Source organism: Lampetra fluviatilis, chromosome 14 (genome assembly GCF_964198595.1).
Source record: "Lampetra fluviatilis chromosome 14, kcLamFluv1.1, whole genome shotgun sequence".
Taxonomy (NCBI): Eukaryota; Metazoa; Chordata; class Hyperoartia; order Petromyzontiformes; family Petromyzontidae; genus Lampetra; species Lampetra fluviatilis.
The window spans coordinates 461,674-478,588 of record NC_136288.1 but is presented as its reverse complement, the minus strand read 5'-3'; the positions used below and the strand labels follow the sequence as shown (position 1 = coordinate 478,588).

The window sequence follows — 16,915 nt, the reverse complement described above, 5'->3', positions numbered from 1 at the left end:
TGTGACACGTAAACCATGGCCCCCAGTTCCCAGCAGCTTTCCCTTCGTCTGTGTTCAACTCCACGGGAGGCAAACGAAATTACTCACTGATCGTGCGACGCGTCTGCTGTATTCGCAAGTGTTTAGCATTGCATGGGGACTGAAGGCAGTTTGAAACTTTAGGTTTACCTTGAAACTAAATATTCCCATTGGCTGTAATTTTGGGAAAGCCGAATTTGAAATTGTTGATTTTTTTTATTTTTCTCGACGTTAGTGCACGGAGGCTATATTTGTCCCAAATGTTTACTTTCAAAGCCTTTCCAGTCGAATGTGAATGTTAATATAATTGCAACACATAGACCTCGTCCGTGTCATTAAAATCAGCTCTGAGATTATTAAGCCAATGCTGCCACCTTCTGCTAAATGTGGGTGCACAGGCTGGAAACGAATGCACACAATTATGGCCTTATTCCGTGTGCAATTCTAATGAATAAAGATCGGCATCAGCCACACTCAATCCACTGCCGAATGAACGATCGCCTTTGTGGCCGGCTGGAACGCTCTTCATTCCAATATTAGGAAGCCACTGGAGCTATGCACGTTTAAATCCAGATTGAAAACGAATTTCTTTAGCGCTGCTTTTTATGTTTAGTTTGTCTCCTCCCGCACCTCCGATTAGCACGGTTGGCTACGGACGGTGCGAACAAAGTTCAACATACATCTCCCATGGTTCTGCGATTTAACAATCACATATTGATACACTGCACTACAAATCTCATATTTTCTAAGCACCAGATTGAAGTGGTTTATTAACAAGTAAACAATGATTTTTTTTATAGCAAAGGAACGATATGCACAGCAGTATGGCTGGGTATCTATACTACATTTACGTTGGGAGTAAAATAATGTTTTATCGAACTGGTAGAATTGGTACATAACCACACTTTAGCTATATATGTCGGTTGCTATTGACATTAACAATTTTACAGACGCTACAGGCCTCCTTTTCTCAATCCACTGCTGGATGGTCTCCAGAGCCACTCCGTGTCGTGAATGGTGTATTTGACCATACTTCACCCTAGTGGTCAGTGCAGGTTGGTTAAGGGTATGTTGGCTCTGGACTGGTCCAGACATATCAATCGCCACTGGTGATAGCCGTGGTTGGGAATTGAACTCGCGTAACAGGAGCTTGTTGCGCAGTGTGTGAATCAGTCCACTACGCCACCCAACATCAACAATGCAGAGCAATAAACGTGATGGGGCTTACTTCGGGTCTCACCTAATGCGCCTATTCATTGCATATATTGTACAATTGGACCTGTATGTACATATTCTGGCTGTCAAAGGAAACCCTCAAATGAAATGGAGTGCTAAGCTTTTATCGAACTGGCAGAATAGGGAGATGTTTTTTTAGTTTTAAGGATTTACGTAAAACTACTTTTAGACGTCACCGCGACTCTCTCCGTTGAATACGGTGAACTCTTTATATATTCAAAAAACGCTGCCATCCGCGTCACAAATTACACCGCAACAACGTTACAGGGCACACAAAATTATACACAACGGATAGTTGTTATAATGACAGTGTCATCGGTAAATCTGAGATGGTTCCTCCACTCGTGTGTATGCTTTTTGTTTTACCAATGCAAAGTTCACAAATGGTCATCTCACGTCGCTGTGAATAACCTTGGCGACATGAGTCTCCTAGTCTCACTTGTCTTCTGATGCACTTCTCACTTACTCCTCTTCATCCCGCATGGGATTCATAATCGTCTTGTTTTTGTGCGTGTCGTAAACCCTCCACCACCCGACGCGGCAAATAAATAAAAGTGTCACGTGAATAAAACGTGGCCAATTGCATAACTGCTTGAGCAGCACACCACTGGTGTTGTTGTTGGAGAGGAATCTTAAAATACTTAAATGCGTAACGAAATTTCGCTGGAGATTACATCCAGCATCACCACGTTGCTAACAGGAGCTCAGACGCAGAGTAAAATAATTTCCCAGATCCGGGCCTTTAAGTAGTAGACATGACGTCATCGGTAGTCATGCGCGTGATCTAATTTAATAATTCGTCGATTCCGGGTTAATTGGCTGTGACTTGGCAGGTTCGGTTACATGGCCTGACCCAAAATAAACCAATTATGAGTCATAGTGGCCGTGAAAGCCCACGTATAGATTAACTTTTCAATGTATTAATGCAATTCCATTTTAGATATTCTATTTTTTGTTTTTCTTTTGTATATGCATGTGGTTCATCAAAGACGCGGCACAAGTTGGCACACTCTTAGCAAACCTACTTTCTAAGGTTTACACAGAGATGAAGTAATGTACCTCAATAACTGCTCAACGCGAAAGAGGTGATGCAACGGCATTGACGATTGACAGACCTCTTAATTGCACACATCTGGGAGCAGAATAAGGGGGCATTTACGGGGCCAACCAACGACATAAGCAAGCCAGTCGTCACACACAATAAGATTCTGATAGAAAAAAAAACCTCGTGAATATCAAATGCAATTGTGGCTAAGGTTTGCAAACTATGGAAGAGCAATTGACTTCAGACATTGATGCCGTCATCCCAAGTACGCGCAAACCAAAGTCTACATAAAATATATTGCCATTTATACTTTTGTGCTTTTAAAAAATGATCAGTCTGCAATGTTTAAATATTTTGTTCTTCTACCGTTTGCGAGATCTCGGTGGTTTTCTTCCGTCGCATAGACAAGGGTTCAAATGAAATGGCAAGAGGGGAGAGACATGGGGAAGAAATAAGTGGATTTATGAACGTGGATTGTATTATTCTTTTCTCACATGTCTCCCCCAAAAGCTCAGGAATCAAGAATACTGGAACAATGCTGTGATGGGTATGCCTTTCATTTCATTCTAAGCTGTAGCCTATACAAGCCCATGGGATTATATTCTACATTTGTACAAATTAAGCCGAGGGGAACTGCTGGTTAAAATGGTTACTGATCGAGTTAATTACTCTTTCCTGCATTGCAAATGTAATGGCTTACATATTAGCTTTTATATAAGAAAATCAGCATTCAAATAAAAATTTAGCTTTCTAATGCATTTTTTGGGAACAATCATTTTCGGAAGAATCTCCCAGCATACTCGGACATTGCGCCAGGATACCGGGGTACAACCTCAAACACATCAGAGACCTATACAACACAACTGCAAACGTCTACACAGTGGCTAAAATAAATATTATTATTCGCACTGAACGATCAGGCGACTGCTGTTGCGGACAGAGCCAACATGGGTCGGAGAGGCGAACAGCATAGATGCGACCGATATTTCTCAGAGCTACGATGTGGAATTTTCATTCGGTGCACAAAGTGGATTGAACAATCGTCCCTCTCAAGGATTGAAGTGCTCTTCGTTTCACCGACTTGTGCAAATGACACACTCGCTTGGAAAACTAGAATTCGCATAGAGAAATCGACAAACGAAAACCGACAGTAATTATCTGTTTATTTTGTTTAAGCATGCAGGAACACACCGCACTAACAAGAATGCAACATCAACTTTGGACGAGTTATTCAATTGCTTTTCGTACACTTACAGGCCTTTCAGTTCATGATATAAGATGTCGAACACGTGTGCTTTTACAAACCAAGGCAATGAGGCCAGTTCAGTAAGCTAAAATAACATCTAGTGCTGGATATCCAAAGTTGCTTGTGCTATGTCATTGTTAAGGGGAAGGAGATTATATGATTTAGTCTATAACACCTCTGCCAAGCCTTCCTAAAATCCCCTCTACCGTAAAAAGGCATCTATAAAAGCAGGCACATCTACTGATAAGGCACACACTACCATAATCCATGGAAAGTTCTCCCAAACAACTGTCATACGGTAACATTTTCATCATCATCATCATAATCTTCTTAATAACATACAAAGCCAATGCTGGTTGTGCATATACTTATCATAAGTACATTGGACATCGAATAAAATTAAAGGAATACAATAAATTTTATTGTGGCCAATGTAGAAGAATAAAAATGTTTCCATTGTCGATCACAAATGTTTTAAGATCGCCAAACGACATGCAATTATTAATCCTGGCAAAGTAAGCCTGAAAGGAATCGATGAGAATTTAACCCATTACACAGTTAATAGTTAGTAGATACAAATGGTAAAAAAATCCACACACACCCCTTTGTTTGAAATTGATATATGATTATCTCGGGACATCACAGATACCACGCATATGATGGTGATGTCAAATAAAAAAACGTGTGTATAGAAAACTGGGGCCAATCCTGATGAATGTTGTTATTATTTCTCGAACGTGACTGAGAAAAAAATGATGGATATTTAAATGATTTAAACTGTTGTTTACGGAGGAACTCTCATTCACTATAGTCAATATACCCCCCCCCCCCACACTTATAACAGTTAAACGGTTGAATGTATTATTTTACTTTACACACCGTCAATCCAAATTGTGCTGTCGAAATCTTGAAACTAATATGGCCATTCATACTCGCATTCGGCACAGCCTCATATCACGTCGGGGAAAGAATAAGAAAAAAAAATATCGGAAATTTTTAAATCGTGCCAGTGGAACGGTGGTTATTAAACTACAGTAAGTATGCAGAGGCCAATCTCCTCCCCCCCCACCTCTTAGCTGAGGAGTGCAGCGTTTGGGGACTTTTGTCCAGGGAGTATCTGTGTGACCCCCCCCCGCCACTACTTCGCGGTTGGTCATCTGTCCTGTACCGGGCTATTATAATAAAGACTTTTAAGAAAAGAAAACAATAGGGTATGCAACCGTCGCCCCATTTTCATAACGATCCTGGCTTCGCGAAAGCGCAGGCAGTCCTCCCGACGTGAGCAGCCACTTTCATTAATCTCAGCACCCCCCCCCCACCCCGCGGCCAATCCGTTAGGGACAAGCTAGTACGTCTCCTTCTCGCGCACCACCTGCTCGCGCTCGCCCTGCCAGTTGGCGAGCTCCACGAACTTCTCCTCGGAGATGAGGCCGTTCTTGAACGCGTCGACGAGCCCCATCTCCTCGCCATCGACCATGATGCGAACCTGCCGCTTGATCTTCTGCAGGCGGATCGTCTCGCGCTCGCGTAGACGGTTCTGCAGCTCAGCCACGAGCGTCACCTGCTGCGCCAGCATGGAGCTCAGCCCCGACATGCGGTTCTGGAGCTCCAGGAACTGGTGTGTGTGTGTAGAGGCGGAAGCAGAGATGGCGGGGGGGGGGGGGAGTTAAATACGAAGCAATAATAGAGAACTCGTTGGTGGGAGCATACCAACTGATTCATTATCGTTATAAATTAATGCTTTTGTTTGCATGGAACAGCGTCCCCTGTTATTCAGATGGAGTGCTCTCACCAATAATATATGGTTACGCAGCAGTATATATTTTTTTAATAAGCCTGACTTGGCTGATGAGACCCAAATGGTTGAAGCTGCCACAGATTAATGCAGCTGGACAAGATTGGGATGGACTGATATAATTTTTTAGTTTTTTCATAATATGTGCAGACACATAATTAAGTTCTGCTTACGTCTGCTTTATTATTGTGGTAAAAAGGGCAATTCCACACGTTAGCCAAAGGTTTGGCTGTATACAATACATGGATAATTTCTTTGACGAAATAAATATTCACGGACTTAATTTTGCTTGGGATTTTTTTTTATCAAACCCGTAAATAGTGTTGAAACAAGTTAGAAGTGGAGTGGGCCAGAATAAAAATAATCATATTTACAGTCTGATAAAATAAAATATATGATTCAAATAAAAATGGATAGCAATTGTATTTGTTTCTGAGATGTTTCCTTTGATAAAAATCAAATTTAGTTCACTGAAGTAAGCCATACTAGATGAGAAAATGTCATGCCTAAAACCGATCATCACCTGTGGGAAACATGTCTCCACTGAATAACATGTTACTAATAATTTTACTTGTATTTTGTGATGTCTATTTAATGAAATATATGCTCTAAAAAAATCAAGTTCCTGGTAAAGTTAATTGATGGTAAAAAATAAATAACAAATAAACAAATCAGTTGCAATCTATTGTCAATTATAAATACAACTGTTGCCAAGATAAAAAAAAAACACATTAATCAACAGAAAGGTACAAAAAGCAACATGTTAAATTACTTGCACTCTTGTTATTCGCAGTGCAGCTGCATTTAGTCACTATATGACCCAAAATGTGTTCTTGAATTATAATGCATTATATGAGTTTGTATATTTAAATTGCAAAATTTCTCAGTACGCGTAAATTTAATGTTATGAGTCCCTTGCAAAAAAATCTTACAGAAACGGTCACGTTAATCACGATATTCCATTGAAATAAAAAACAATACTAAAATATGAAAGAGAAGAGAATAAAAAAAATGGTCTTATCTCTCGGGAGATAATCAAAACCTTTAAAGGAACTTGTTGAATATTAGACATTCTGTAGGATTTCCTTGCAAAGGCTCAGAGAGTGTATAACTTATATTGTTATATTGACATGAAGTAGAAGAGACAATAAGTTTGGTTATTTATGAATGCATACACACACAGCCAAAGAAAATGTTAAGCCAATTATCAACAAATTAAAATATGAATTGTGATAACGCTTAACCTTGCTTTCTGTCAAGTAAATAACACAACCTATTTCACAAATCGCATATGACAAAGATGTGAATTTATCATGCAATATAAACAGCACACACATTATTGCATTGGTGTTGCTGTTGTTTGTAAATACACAACAGAAAGCAGGGTTAGAAACACAGGGGTTAAACTTGAATTGTAAGGGTGCGGCAGATGTGGAACCAGGATTTCAACGTGGGGGAAACAACTGTATATCTTACTTCGTATATGTTAGTCATAACAACACTTGAATATACATATTCTTTGGGTCTTTCGGTAAAGTCACGTAGATAGGTTCAAAGAAAATAACAAAAAACAAAAACTACGACGTTTTGATCGCAACACAAGCTGTCGTCTTTATAAAAAAAAAGACGACCTCTTGTCTTGCGATCGAAACGTCGTAGTTTTTGCTTTTTGCTATTTTCTTTGAACCTATCTACGTGACTTTACCGAAAGACCCAAAGAATATGAATTCCTGCAGTCTCGAAAGCTTTAAGTCAAGATTTGAATAGACATGTTATAGACTAACAATTATATCACGCATGGGTTTCCACTGGAGGCCACTGAGATAATCCTGGATCCACAACTGCCCTTTTACCGTGAGTAAAACATCACACGTTAATAAAATGTAATGAATAAATGCCCACCTGACACGACAAGGTTTGTCTCAATTGCTCTTGCTAATGAAGAATAAAACAAAACCAGAACATTCAGCATTCTGCCGCCAACTCGCGTTGCATCACCACTGTCAAGTCGAGCACTAAAAACAGGTCACGGCTCTCGTTGAAATTGATGCTGGGTGGATCAATCGGAATTTTACAACGGGGCCACACCTGCCTTCTGACTGACAACAGCGTTCAGTGTGGCCTGTTGTTGTTACCGGGGTTTCCATTTGCCGTTGCATCGAATAAGTGCTGTTTATTCGAATCAAAGTTTCTTTGGAAAAACATTTTTTATAAAGATGAATGAAAATGCATCTAAGTATCCTACCATAACACTTATCCAGAATATAAAAGAATATATATTGTGGAATAATTGGCATATTTTGGGGTGGTTGATGAGTTTTACATAGAAATAAGCTACCTGTGATGCTTTATAATCAGGACACATAATTCAATTGTATGGATGTATGTTTAACTTCCTTCACACCGTACACAGCCAACTGTGCTAATCGGAGGTGCGGGGAAGGGACAATAAACTAAACACAAAAAGTAGTTTTAAAGAAATTAGTTCATGTAGCGCTTGGGTCATTTGTTTATTTTTAATGAGGGCCTTTCTTGTGAGTTTTAAGTCAAAATGAGCAATGTGTTATGTTTTATAATCAGGGCACAGCTCTAAGTAAATGACTGAAAATGAGAGAGACAACTGCATGTAGGCAAATTTAAACAGATAATTTAGTGGTATTCCGTTGTGCACAAGCATGAATAACAAAAACTCACATTCATGAGTAATGCTGCTGGCTTAAAAGGAAAATAATATATAATAAGAAATATTCGTGCTTTGGGTTATTTATTTAATTTCAACACTGGCATTAAAACATTTAAATTGTTTATTCTTTATATAGAATGCTATTTTTAAATCCTTTATATTAAGTTCGCGTGCTTGCTTGCTTGCGTGCTTGCTTGCTTGCTTAGGACCGTGCAAATCTTTCGGTCGTTTTTTAACCCACTTCCCGTGATCCAATCGAGCTGACATTTTCCACACAGACTCGTTGTGCCAGACAATTATTGTTCGTGAAAAAAAATTCCCAAAATTTTACACTTTTTAGGCAAAAAAATTATTTTACATATATTCAAATAGAACGCATTCATGGCTTTGGCTGAACGTCAGAGTGTAAGAGCCCAGAGCGTAACCCCTCCACAGGCCGTGGCGGAGTAGCGCAGTTGGTAGCGCCCTCGCTTCCCATGCCAAAGGTCGCGGGATCGATCCCCGCGTCCTCCACAGGCGAATATATTTTAAAATCCTTTATATTAAGTTTGCTTGCTTGCTTAGGACCGTGCAAATCTTTTGGTCGTTTTTTAACCCACTTCCCGTGATCCAATCGAGCTGACATTTTCCACACAGACTCGTTGTGTGTGACAATTAATTTTCCTGAAAAAAAATCCAAAATTTTACACTGTTTATGGAAAACAAATTAAATATTTAATTACCAATTGCTTAATGGTGGCAGACAATCATCTGACCCATAAGTGGCAGCCATCTCAAGCCAGAGGACGAGAGGACTCTAGCCGCCACGCATATAAAGGATTTATAGTGAAAAACTTTGTTTTTACGGGTTTACTTGTTCATCTTCTTTTTTAGATGCCATTTAAAAATGGAATGAAAATTGACAAAAGACGAACAAATTCAATTCGTTTCTATGTACGCTAAACAAGGCAACTGTAATATTTAAAAAAAGTGCTAAATAAGTTTCAAAGGATAATTCGCGCATGCATTAATGTTAACGGACGTCAGTTTAGACATTTGGTAAAATAAATAAAATAACCATGTGTGATTTGTTAAATTAAACATAATAACCCTGTGCGCCCTGACTTTTGGGCCACTCTGTATATAGTTTCCATTTGAAGGTAGTTAATTTATTTTTGAGAAAAAAAACAACAGTGGGCTTTACCTGGTAAGATACAAATAGTTTAGTTTTCTCTGTTTATTTTTTTAAGTGACTTGTTTACCTTTCCTATACTTTTAACTCCTACCGTGTTTTTGTACTGTTTGTTGTTGTAACATTCTGACCCGCCCTCACTTGACGTCTGTGAAAAAGAGCTTTATAGCTCATCGGATTCCTCCAGTAAAAATAAAGATTCTGATTCTGTCTTGCACGAATATATTTTTAATAAAACAAGCCGAGCTAATACTCCAACATTGCATGGGAGATGTTTGACCACCCTTTACCGACTGTAACGAGAGCAACAGTTATCGCCACTGAGTTTCAATTTCAAAGCGGTGGAGACATGAAATAGCCAATGGAGAACCACTTGCATTTCAAACCGGGTACGCACGCTCGACAGCAAATGATTTACAACCGACCGTTAATGCATTGCGGACGGAAAAAAAATCATCGCACTTCACATTCTGTTCGTATATCATTTCATCATAACAAATAATACACATCATATATCACAAGTTCGATATGAGCACATCCCTTAGGAGCAGGTGCAGCTGTACTTATATCCGAAGTCGTGTGCTTATATCAGAAGTTGTCATTTGCTTCCCACACAACCAGTGTGTTTCTTATATCAGAGCTGTTCCTACATTAGGAGTGCTTATAAGCAGATTCTACTGTATATACCAGCAGGTAACAAAAACACGTGCTCTGATCTAGTACCATTTTAAAAGTGTGTGTTTTTGTGCAGTATATGGACGGAAAATATCAAATGAAATCTATGAACCTGTAATTCATGCAGTTCTATTCTTCTGTTGATTGATTACAAAAATGGAAATCATTACGTTTGATTTCAATAACAAAATGTCTAAGAAAGTTACCCCCTTTCACGAAAATTCACCTTTAGATTGTGCAAGCCGCAACGGAACCGAAAGCGGCCCTGCCCTGCGTCTGAAGAGCGAGCGCCTTGCCAAATCCTTCCTGGCAGCTTTAGCCAAATAAGGCGAAGGTGCAGCCCTGAAATGTCTTTGCTCACGCCACTGCTGGTGGAAAAGGCCTCGCACCGGAGCAGGGGTCTGCAACCTGCGACTCCGGAGCCCCTCACACGCGGCTCTATAAGGACCGCGTCTCGTGACGTTATTTATTAAGGACCACCGTCTCGTGCTCACACTCCACTGCGGCTCTTGAAATGTTGCGTTTTGTACAGACTTCGAAAAAAATGGCCCTCCTCGTTATTTTGGTTGCCGACCCCGTGCACTAGGGGGAGGACTAGAGGGTATTTGGCCTACTCTTCCATGCTGACCAGATGTGTTGGAAGTGGTGGGAGCACCTAAACTTTACCCCACCATACCACGACCTGCCATTCAACTTAACTGCGGTGTACTCATTTACACTGCTGGGCAGGCAGTCGCACGCATGCACGTATGCATGTTGAACTTCTTTCGCACCGTACGTAGCCAACTGTGCTAATCAGTCAACTGCTGGGACAACACGTGGAACGAAACTGGGGAACAGAACCTTGACCTCTGAAATTGCAAGGCCAATGCGCTGACCATTACTCCATGGCAGCTCCCCCACTCCATCTCCCCAGCGGACGAAGTCCTCTCGGACACGTCCCACTCCTTTGCTGCCACTCTTGACCATCGTCCATCATTGTTTTGATCAACGTGTCCTGCCCAAGCCCCACTCACTTTCCTCAATCGTTCGGATGATGACATTCACCTGGGACAAATTCTCCAATGCGTGCGTGTTTCTCTTTCTGTCCCTTGGTGTATATCCAAGCGTGTGTGTGTATGCTTTGTTGAACTTCTTTCGCACCGTACATAGCCAACCGTGCTAAGCCCATGTGCATCTCTCCGCGTTTCTCTGAACACGTTTCAGTGTTTGTTCACAACAGACACTTAGCTTTCAAATACAGCTGCACGGACGTGCGTCCACAATATAAATAGGTGCCTTCACTAACGCGGCATAATTCGCAGGGTGATTTGAATGTAGTTCAGTGTCGGAGGTATCACTCACGTCCTGTTTGAAGCTTTCCATGGATGCTGTTTGCTGAGGAGGGAGGTATGTATAGCTGGTCTCAATCTGGCTTCTGTACTTAAGCAGCAGTGAATCATAGTTCTGTGTTTTTACAAAAGGGACAAAAACACATCTTAAATTTCAAAACAACAAGACAATGTAAAACTATACAACAGACGTTTTCTTGCACATGCACATCGTTAGCAAACGTAACATTCAACCGCAACTGACGTAATACATAAATGATTGCATTTTAACCAGAGCTGAAATTCCATATTTAATGTTGTGTATTTTTAGCACAAAGGTGAGGTCACATTTATAAATAATTTCCACGTTTTTTTAATTATAAAGAATTTACCTTCATTGCCCCCGTCAACTCTTCTGAGTTCCTCTGGTAATCGCCGAGCTTCTGGGCGTTATTGGTTATTTCCATCCGGATTTTCTGTATCAATCACAATCACAAAAAAACAGTTTTCAATCGTCATGTGTGTATGCTTCGTAACGTATGTTTGTATGTATGTACGTTGATCTTCTTTCAGACCGCACTTAGCCACCCGTATTAATCGGAGGTGTTAGAACAAAAGCAATGTCAAGTTGTCACAGTACACAGACACAGATGCATTCCATTCACGTGGAAGGTGTGAGCAGTGTTTGGGTCACGCATTGGGGACATTCGGCCAATTCCTTATCAACGTGCGAACCATTGTGCGGCTGCGGATGAAGGCCTCCCCGTAGCATGTCGCTCATTCAGGGTGCGTGACCAAACTTCACAAGGAGGGGTCAGTGCCGGTTGGTGAAACAAGCACCCACGACCGGTTTGGGGTGCCACGGTGGCAAGATGTTCACTCCCTCGCCTGGTATGCAGGAGGACATGGGTTCGATCCCGATCCCGATCCTGAAGCCTATATTATTGGAGTTTGCGTGTCTCTCTCTCCCCGTGGTCGCGTGGATTTTTCTCCGGGTCCTCCGGTCTTTCCCTCCACATTTAGATTCAACGTGCGTTTAAGAGCATTTTCCTGCTATAAAATTCCAAGTGATAACCCACTTTGTTGAGCTACCAATTGTGGCCAGGTTGCTTCTGAAAATAACTATATAGCTCAGAGGGCCTTCTCCGGTAAAAAAAAATAGTTTAGTTTGTAGTTGAGTTCAGATATCACTCGCCACTGATATCTGCCGTGTTCAGGAATACAATTCAGGTTGCTCTTTTATAAGTCCAGTAAAGGCTAAAATCTGAGTAACGTGACTTTTTTGTATTGTTGGTCATTACTTCGTTCAACATTCTCCACTAATGGGTCACACCAGTTTGGGTCCTCAAGAAGCTCATCGACACATGGAGCAAAGCGCGTGTCGGACATCACGCCAGACAGCTCACGGTGCAATCCGCGAAAAAAAACACATTGGAGAGTTCTCCTGGACATCTGTGAAAAGAGCTTTATAGCTCATCAGATTCCTCCAGTGTAAATAAAAGAAATATTACTTTGATGTGGATTGCACCCACCTCCAGCTGGCTGAGCAGCAGAGCGATTTCCTCATTGCTCTCCCCCTTGGCCTCTTGCAGCTTCTGCAGTTGTGAGGTGGCCTGGTCGAACCAGCTCATGAAGAATGTGCGCAGGTCAAAGTACTGCTGCATCAGCTGCCGTAGATTCTCCAGTTGCTGGACCCTTCGTCGGCAACACAAATCGTCGGGAAAATACAGAAACATCAATGCGCATCGAATAGACTCAGCCGTATCGTGCCACTCATTGGTGTGGCAGAGGGGCAGTACAATGAACTGCATTGTTGAACTGTGCTATGACACGCCCTCGTCTATGCTGCTCACCTTCACCAAAGCGCATGTCCAGCCTGGTTGAAGTATGGCCAAATAATGCCCCCCACGATCTGATATCCGAGTTTATTCCCGTAAATTTCCCCTGTTATCCGTCCGTGGAAAAATGGATAATAGGATTAATTTTCAGCCACTTCTGGGCGACTGATCTTGTCTATGAGCAAGCGCTGATAATGAGATGAATTATAGCGCCTCCGGGAGACTGTTTCCATGGTGACTCATTTACAGATAAAGTGCGGATAACAGGAAGAATCGACACGCGGATGATAACACTTTACGTGGATCAATTCAGATAACAGGGACGCAGATAAGAGGAATGTTACTGAATATGGATAAACAGGGTGGGTTCCTACTTCGCAGGTTTTCACGGTTGTTTGTACAGCTCTCTGCGACATATTGCGTGCATGCACGTATGTTGAACTTCTTTTGCACCGTACGTAGCCAACCATGCTAATCGGGTCCGTACCGTACATAGATTGTTACACGTATGTCCGACGTTTCACTCCAGCGGTTCCAAACAAACTCCCGGCCACTTTGGGGGTAAAAACGTCAGACACCGCGCCGAACAACCACGCGGCAACGACCCGAAATCGCAATCGGGCGAGGGCGGCTTCGCGTGCGTCGACATTTTGGACCCGGGCGACACCAAAGTTTTACCGCATCTTGCTGTGACTGCCCACTCTGCCCCAGCGATCCAGCAGCTGCTGCACCCGCGCCTGGTGGGCGTCCAGGTTGGCGTCGCGCTCCCGGTGGGCGCTCGCCAGCCGATCGTTGGCGGCGCGCGTCGCCTGCAGCTGCTGTTCCAGCGCGGAAAACGCATGCTTCTTCTGCTGCAACTCGGCCTGCCAGCGCTGGTGGGTGAGGCAAGAGGAGAGCCATAAATGTATGCGACGTTACGCTCTTTGTCCGGCTATGGCTCAAGGTGGGGGGGGGGGGGCGGTTTAAATACAGCATAAAGCACAGAACCTGATAATTACCTAAATGTTCTTCTGCAGCAGGCTGATGCAATATACAGAAGTGTAAATTTCATCAATGCCTCCTATATTCCTGCATTGCCCTTGTAATTCTATTGCAATGGAATTACCCAGTTATTTTTTAAATATATGTCCTGAATTTTTTCCTACAAAAACACATTCAGGGAGTATGAAATAGGACGAACGAAAAATCTTAAATTTTGTACCTTTCTTTTTTCACATGACGTATTTTTCCCTACTCATAATCATAAATGCAGTTGGTGAGTGAGCAAGTGTGGGGTGTCAAACAAAGATGATCACTACATTGCGCGCAAGTGCGCTTATGCAGCCGTGTGGAGCTATGCACTTTTAAATCTAGATGGAAAACAAATTTATTTTGAACTGCATTTTGTATTTAGTTTGTTGTCCTTCCCACGCACGTCCGATTAGCACGGTTGGCTATGTGCGGTGCGAAATAAGTTCAACATACTTACAAAAACATAGACCGCTAGTGGCAGTTAGATTAGGATGAGTGCAGCTTTGCCCGGGATGTTACCTTGAGGTTGCTTATGAGGTTATCGATGCCCTTGATGTCCCCAGGCACAGAGGCTCCATCGCACAGCTTCGTCTCATACTCCCGCACAATGTCTTCGGCTTGCTTGGCACTCCTCACCAGCCCGTCCATGCTCTTCAGCCTAATCCACAGCAAGAGGCACAGGATCCACACCACAGGGTCAAAGCGACGTACAGAAAACCTCTGTTATCCGTCATCCGTGGGGAACGGAGGTTGCAGCTTAATCAGATGTGCCGGTTATCCGAGAGTCATATTTATGGTTCACCAATTTTTTTTCAAGTACATAAAACTTTACAAGAAGGAAACTAAGCCCACATTTTCACGATGATGGAAGAAATAATATACTCCTTTACAGAGGTGCCCACCGGTCAGTTGTAGAGCATTCTAAGAAGCCGTGGGGCTGTTTAGAGTACAGTATACAAAAGTACAGTACTGCATACAGTAGTACAGTGATGTACACAGTAGTACAGTGATGTATACAGTAGTACAGTATTGTTTGTACGGACTTCCCTGAGCGCCACCACTCGGCAGCATCCAGAAGCTCCTGTAAACAAAGATCTATGATAAGTGCACGGTAAGAAGGAAGATTTGTATTGCAATCTAGGACAGATACCGGTGAATAGAGCAATCGGGATGGTAAAGTGATGAACAAACAGAGCTCTTTGTTATAATATTATTTAGTAAAGGTGATGTTAACAAGTACAGCCCTGCCATCGTTTGCTGATGCCACTTCTGGCAGAGAGGCCTCGGCTCAAGGAAGCTCAAAGAAAACCCCTCTGGAGGGTACGGGAAATACTCTTCCACACCGGTCAGATGTCTTAAAATAGGTGGGAGTACCCACACTTTACCCAACCACACACGACCTGCCTATTGGTGATAACTTTGGTGCAGCGAGTCGGCAGCACGGACAGCCGTGGGAAGGAAATTACAGACATTTAGCACAACGGCAGAGAATAAGCGACTTCCCACTGAATAGATAGAGGTTGATCGGGGCATTCACCAGAAGGCCTTTGTTGAACGTGCACGCTTAATACAACACGACCTTCTGATTTGTATCGTTGCTTGCTTGTCCATGCGGCGGATATTCGCCTACCGTGCGTGCTGCGCATATGCAGGTGTGTATCATACTCATCCAATGCCATGGAGGAGTAGTTGTTGAGGAGTCCCATCCTCTGGTTGGCTCCCTGGAAGCCGGCTTGGAGGGTCGGTTGGGAGGCCACGATGCTGGCGCTCTGCTGGTTGATGCGGCCCAGGTCACCCTGCAGCTTCACCACCTCTCCGTGCAATTTCTGTGTGGACAACACATGTGGCCGAAGGGACATTGAGTGGGGCCTACTTATCATCAACAACAACACCCGCCAATCGCCACTAAGTGGCGGTGACGTCGCCACGGGGCCTGTGCCAGGACAAGTGCATTTTGAGGCCACGTGAAGTGTAGCAGTGACGGGACAGACCCAGGAGCCATGGGTTGACTGCCAGAGATGACTGGCAGTTGCACTACCTGTGCACCCTACTGTGCCAACCTGCTGTATTTTAGCTGCCCGGTGCTCCGCCCGTTGCTGTGCCCAGTAGCTTCCTTCACGAGCCTTCTCTATATCATCAAGCAGGGCCATACCTGCTTTCTTCTAGGTATCAATCAATGGATTTAACATTTGGTGTTATCCTTATGTGACCTGTGTCACACTGTGCGTTTACAAATCCAATTGTTTACAATTTGCATGTGTGCACGTGCACAAATTTGTCAATCCACTGATGGACAATGGCCTCACGAAGCACAGTGAGTCGTGGGGGATAAATAATTCGACAAGATTTCACTGCTCCGAGCGAGTAGGTGTTGGGTGTCGTGGTAATTGGTTCATGTCACGACTGCAGCCCACTGGAAATGCTACATTCTCTATAGTATGAACAAAAGTGTTTTTTTGTATCGACTCATGATATTGAATTTTGGCGATTTGTTGAATCGTGAGTGCAACGCAGCTCTGCGTGAGAATTCTGCTATCGGGCAAATTAACCCATTCCCATTCCGAGACATCTAAAGGTTGCAGGGTGTGGGGTCCCGGTCACTGCTGAATCGCGGAACGCTTAAGCGGTTCACGTTAATTATATTTAGAGAGGCATAGCGCCGTTGTTTGTACTCAATGCAGAGAACTGTAGTGACTTGACCGCACTCAATAATAGCTGGCGCCAAACTGTGCCACACGTCCTCCTGCATGGCTTTGTGGGAGCCTTTGTACCAAATATGTTATTTTATTTTAGTTTTTCTTCCGATTCCGTATATGTACGTCATCGGAATGTAATCAGAAGAAAAAACTATGACGTACGAGTACATCATTGGACGTGCATCATCCTA

The 16,915-nt window shown here is 42.7% G+C and overlaps 1 protein-coding gene across 3 annotated transcripts in view; it reads right to left on the bottom strand.

The window, feature by feature from the left end:
- Nucleotides 1-3,447: 3,447 nt before the first annotated feature.
- The window catches only part of LOC144935785 (uncharacterized), a 129,824-nt gene continuing 116,356 nt past the window's right edge, over nucleotides 3,448-16,915 (bottom strand). The window contains exons 53-60 of one of the 3 annotated variants that reach the window (XM_078862531.1): nucleotides 15,694-15,854; nucleotides 14,548-14,686; nucleotides 13,696-13,889; nucleotides 12,712-12,874; nucleotides 11,572-11,655; nucleotides 11,214-11,315; nucleotides 7,243-7,275; nucleotides 3,448-5,160 (exon numbers count right to left, since the gene is read on the bottom strand). In XM_078862531.1, coding sequence (XP_078718657.1) covers nucleotides 4,891-5,160; nucleotides 7,243-7,275; nucleotides 11,214-11,315; nucleotides 11,572-11,655; nucleotides 12,712-12,874; nucleotides 13,696-13,889; nucleotides 14,548-14,686; nucleotides 15,694-15,854 — 1,146 coding nt within the window. In that variant the 3' untranslated portion in view covers nucleotides 3,448-4,890. Of the gene's footprint in view, nucleotides 5,161-7,242; nucleotides 7,276-11,213; nucleotides 11,316-11,571; nucleotides 11,656-12,711; nucleotides 12,875-13,695; nucleotides 13,890-14,547; nucleotides 14,687-14,750; nucleotides 15,110-15,693; nucleotides 15,855-16,915 lie in introns of those variants that run through there. The other 2 variants (XM_078862532.1, XM_078862533.1) reach the window with 2 other exon arrangements.